The following is a 4,725-nucleotide window of genomic DNA, read 5'->3' on the forward strand; positions in this document are numbered from 1 at the left end:
TAAAGTGTTCAATTTCAGTATAGAATAAAGTGATTTATCAAATGTTTATCATTTAGATAACATATGTAGCCTTATCAAATGTTAGAGAAGGTAGCCTTAGAATCGCAAAATTTTCTCTAATGGCGATAATATTTAACATTTTTTATTAAGACAGGATTTTGCTTCAAATCTATCGACACTTTTTGCATTTATGTTTCATAATAATTAATGCCAAGGGTTAAACTTTGGAAAGTAACGATAACGCCATGCAGTGGACTAATTAGATAAACTGTATTTTAAGTAATGTATTGAATGTCTATTTGCTTTTCAATACGTAATTATGTCATGAAAACAATACATGGAATTATCAATTTAATTAAGTTTATTAATTGCTCATTCATTTCCCTTGTACTTTGAATGAAAGGAAATTAAAAGAGATTATTTATTATCTCCTCTTGATTTTAAACAATTATGCTGATAGTTAAAACGTTTAATAGCACATTTCACGAATGTAAAGGATATCTTGCTATGTGCAGTTATGTGTTTCCCCAAGAGATACAATGTATTTTTAGCAGTTGATTTTAGAATAATATACGACAAGCGAGTTTCCTTGTGAAAAGAGGTACACTAAAAGAGAAGAATGTATTAAACGTACTATAGAACAAAGGAATGTATTTTTCTTGGATAGAAACGAATTGTTTATCAAAAGAATGTTTTATAATGACCGATCTGATTTTATATTTGCTAAAATATGATTAAAAAAAAAAGATTCTCACGAATCGCAAAGAAAAAAATGTGCTATTTATTTTATGTAAAAATGTTTATTACAATATCTGGACAAAAACAGGTCTTTTAGGTCTTGAATAACTTAAGATTTATAGAAAATCGGTGGCTGAAAGCAAACAAATAATGCGTCACATCAGTAAGTGCAAGTTCCGGCATTTTGTCTTCATAGTATACGAAATCCTAAGGGATCGGCCCCAGCAGATCACAAATATTCAATAAAGACAATAAGTGGCCAATATCCCGATTAATCCTAGGAAGAAGGAGGAAATTATGAAAAAAAATTAAAATGACCAAGGTAAAACGAAACTACTAAACAAGTTACAAACTTTTACACGTTAATTAAAGTTTGTGTGTCACTGTAAGAAATAGTGAAATGTTCCAGCTTTAATCTAGGTGAATGTGTAATGATTGAAACCAAGATGATTTTTATGTAATTAAATGTCTTTTTTTAAAAAGAATTTGTACTTCACGTAAAGTGTTGGCATCACGAGTAAAGTAAAATGAAAAAAAAAACATCAGGAAAAATGAATTAAGATTTTTTTTAATTACTTGCACTTAAAAATACTTTAAGAAGAACTTGAGTAAAGTAGATACCGACATGAACTTTTACTGACTATGTTTATTCTTTATAAATGTTTCCTTTGAAATATTTTGAACATATGCCAATAATTACATCTGAGTTTCGACAAACTAAAATGTTACATGTCAGTTAATATGGTGAAAATCATAAACTAGAAACGTTTACCTGTATATTCTTTATGAAAAATATACCGACATGTCAAAAGAATGTTGTCTTCAAACCCACTTCATTTATTTGAATAAGAAATTTATTAATCTTTAATATGTAGATAAAAATCTATACTACGAAATTTCTGATTTTAAGTTATTGTTCCTTGGAACATCATAAGCAGGGCCCCGTTTTACAAAAGAACTTACGACTAAGACCAATAAAATTAGTTGATTGTAAAATTTTGCAAAATTAATGATTCTGTTTAGAATTGCGAGTGTAAAAATATCTTACTACATTCATTTTAAAAACATTAAAACCATTTTTAATATAATTTTAATTAGAAAGTAATTGAATTGAATTTTGATCTTAGTCGTAAGTTCTTTTGTGAAACGGGCCCCAGCTTAAAAATATCAAGTGTTGATACTTTTTTTTAACCTACTTTAAACTTTGTAAATTTTGTAAGATTCAGGGATAATGAATTTACAGAGACGCATTTCTAGGAAATTAATCTTTTATATTAATACATGCAGTTAGAATAAAAATAATATGTACATACCATCCTCGTTTAATAAAATTGAAAAAAAAGGTTTTAACCTGAAATAGAATTTGTTGACATGGGGGAAGTTTTTCCTACATCAACACACAGAAAAATTAAATGTTTCCATAAACAAATCACTTCGAATAAGAAAAAAAAGACCTAAAACTAAATCAGACTGATTTCTCTCAATAAGATGTAGGTCCCCCTGCTCTCTAATACAGTATTCCTGAGTGGCTATTTACGTATTAAGAGAGTTGCTTGCAATTGGTGGCTAGAGGTTATTGTGGAGAACAAGGAAGTTATAGGAGAGACTTAGCGACACTATATATAATAACAAAATTAAGGCTACCGCTCATATGACGTTTGATCGTCAGAATGGATGGAGAAGAGCCCAACTCTACTATCTCCAACTCCACAAGCACCAAGGTTTGGGAATCTGCCGTTCCTCCTGCCATACAGTTTGCGTTAGGTGTGATTGGGAATCTAATAGCGCTAGTCGTTTTAGTAACATCGGCAAAGTCACACAAATGGAGACCGTTTTATAGACTAGTTGGGGGTCTAGCTTTGACAGATGGTGGAGGAATACTGTTAGTGTATCCCACGGTTATGGTTAGATATGCGTCAGACTTTACTTATGACTTTCCAAAACATCTTTGCAACTACAGTTCTTTTATTTACACATTTACATTGATATCTTCTGCAATGATCGTTTGTGCAATGTCCGTTGATCGTTTTATGGCAATTTTGTATCCCTTTATTTACAACACAGAAGGGAAAGAACGACGGACAAACATAATGTTGATTTCTATTTGGATCACCGGCACATTCATTTCTTGTCTTCAACTGATGGGACTAGGTTCCAGTTTCAATTATTATCCTGGTTCATGGTGTTTCCTTAACTTTGTCGGAACCTCCACATTGGACCGAGCAAACTCTTACATTTACTCCCTGTTTGGATTAGCTATCCTACTGTTGACCATCGCTTTAAACTTTATTGTTATCGTGTCTGTTTGCCGAGGAATGAATTCAAACATTAAAATGTCCGCAAAAAGACGAAGGAAAAATGATGTTTTCATTGTAATTTTCCTGATGATTATTGTGACAGTCTTTGGTGTTTGTTGGACACCTCTAATGGTAAGTGTGTGGTTCAATTGTCATTCCTTTCACGAAAAGATCATTCATATGTAGTGAGGTTCCATCTAAGCAATTGTGCTGTTGATTACATCTTTTATATATTACAGAATATACTATAATTATTCTGAATTTATTTATTATCTCTCATACTAATCTCAGAAACCAATTATGAAATTATGTCGTAAATAATTAATTCACAAGAACAGATTCCAATTTAATCTGATGACATTTTCTTTTCCATGTATAGTTCACCATTCTGGGACATGCTGGTAGATGGATCAATGGTAATGGCGCCAGAGAACTATTGGTGCTAAGATTCGCTGTGAACAACTCTATCATAGATCCCTGGATCTATATACTGCTCAGAAAGGAAACATTGCGGGCTCTTCAGAGATACTGCAGAGGTTATTGTGACAAACTGGATCTCGCAACAGAAACCAGCGGTCCTGAATCTAACCCTGCTCAGAGTTACAGCCAAAGTAAGAGTCTGGAGAAAACCTGCTCGACAGATGACCACATCACAATTAATGCTATAGAAAAGATCAGGATGTAACTAAAAACATCATTATAACTTCTTTAGAAAAGATCAAAATGTAACCAAAAAGTGTAGAAGAAATTCTCGAAATATGACCACATCACAAGAAATGCTAAAGAAAAGAACAAAAAAAATAACTAAAAACTGGAGGGGAAGCTTCATTGTGTACATAAAAAACAAAGAAATTTGAAAAGTGAATGCAGATATATATAGATATAATGATTTTGCTGTTAATTTTTTAAAGTTTATTTTGTTTTGTATCATTATTTGTTTTTTGTTTTTATATTTGTTTAAAATAAAGTGTCTATTGTGGACACCGTTGAAATTCTGTTTGTTTCTTATTAATGAAACAGCTGAAGTACAAAACTTGAATCATCAAGTTACAGATATGAAAATTTGAACTGTTTATTTCCGTCAAATCTGAATGATACTTATAATCAAGAGGCTTTTCACAAGTAACCATTATTCATTGCGATAATATCATAATTTATAAAACAAAAGAAAAGATCCATTGTCAGCATAAGCTATATTTACGACAGTATTTAGTATTACGATTTATTATTTCTACTTCAAATGAAAAAATCGGAACATTAATTACATACAGTGGAATCATTTTAATTTGCGGGGATCAATACCTGGGGGTGATCAAAAAGTTCGCGAACTAATTGAATTTCTTCCATAAAAGAAATGAAATTAGGTTTCAGTGTTCAATATTTTTTAGGCCATCATAAAAAAATATCTTTGTTTCCCCTAACCCGACCCGAAAATTTCAAATTGAGTAGGTAGGTAGGTAAATTATTATTTTTTCTGACAGCAGTTTTGAAAATACATTCTTAAAATTGAATAATATCTGTATAAATTAGAAATAACAAAAGAAACCGATTTTTAAACCGAATATCATACAAATGAAATTTAAAATGTATGGTAAATTAATTCACAAATATTATTCATTCGAACTTACTTTTAAATTTATTGAAATTGAATTTTTACAGAAAGACAGGATTCGCAATACTCAACCATCGG

At 30.8% G+C, this 4,725-nt stretch overlaps 1 protein-coding gene across 1 annotated transcript; it reads left to right on the plus strand.

Moving 5' to 3' along the window:
- The first annotated feature begins 2,383 nt into the window (after nt 1–2,383).
- LOC133190258 (prostaglandin E2 receptor EP4 subtype-like) lies at nt 2,384–4,027 on the plus strand. Its single transcript, XM_061325769.1, has 2 exons — nt 2,384–3,167; nt 3,415–4,027. The coding sequence occupies exons 1-2, from the start codon at nt 2,409–2,411 to the stop codon at nt 3,718–3,720; spliced, it is 1,065 nt and encodes a 354-aa protein (XP_061181753.1). The 5' UTR covers nt 2,384–2,408; the 3' UTR covers nt 3,721–4,027.
- Nucleotides 4,028–4,725: the final 698 nt, after the last annotated feature.

Source organism: Saccostrea echinata, unplaced genomic scaffold (assembly GCF_033153115.1).
Source record: "Saccostrea echinata isolate AGI-Se365-2 ecotype Australia unplaced genomic scaffold, CSIRO_AGI_Sech_v1 ptg000022l, whole genome shotgun sequence".
NCBI classification, from domain to species: Eukaryota; Metazoa; Mollusca; class Bivalvia; order Ostreida; family Ostreidae; genus Saccostrea; species Saccostrea echinata.

Excerpts from the sequence above, each read along its gene's own strand:
- LOC133190258 (XM_061325769.1), top strand. The coding sequence starts at position 2,409 with ATGGATGGAGAAGAGCCCAACTCTACTATCTCCAACTCCACAAGCACC. Across the intron at positions 3,168-3,414 it reads TTTGTTGGACACCTCTAATG|TTCACCATTCTGGGACATGC; the intron begins GTAAGTGTGTGG and ends TTCCATGTATAG.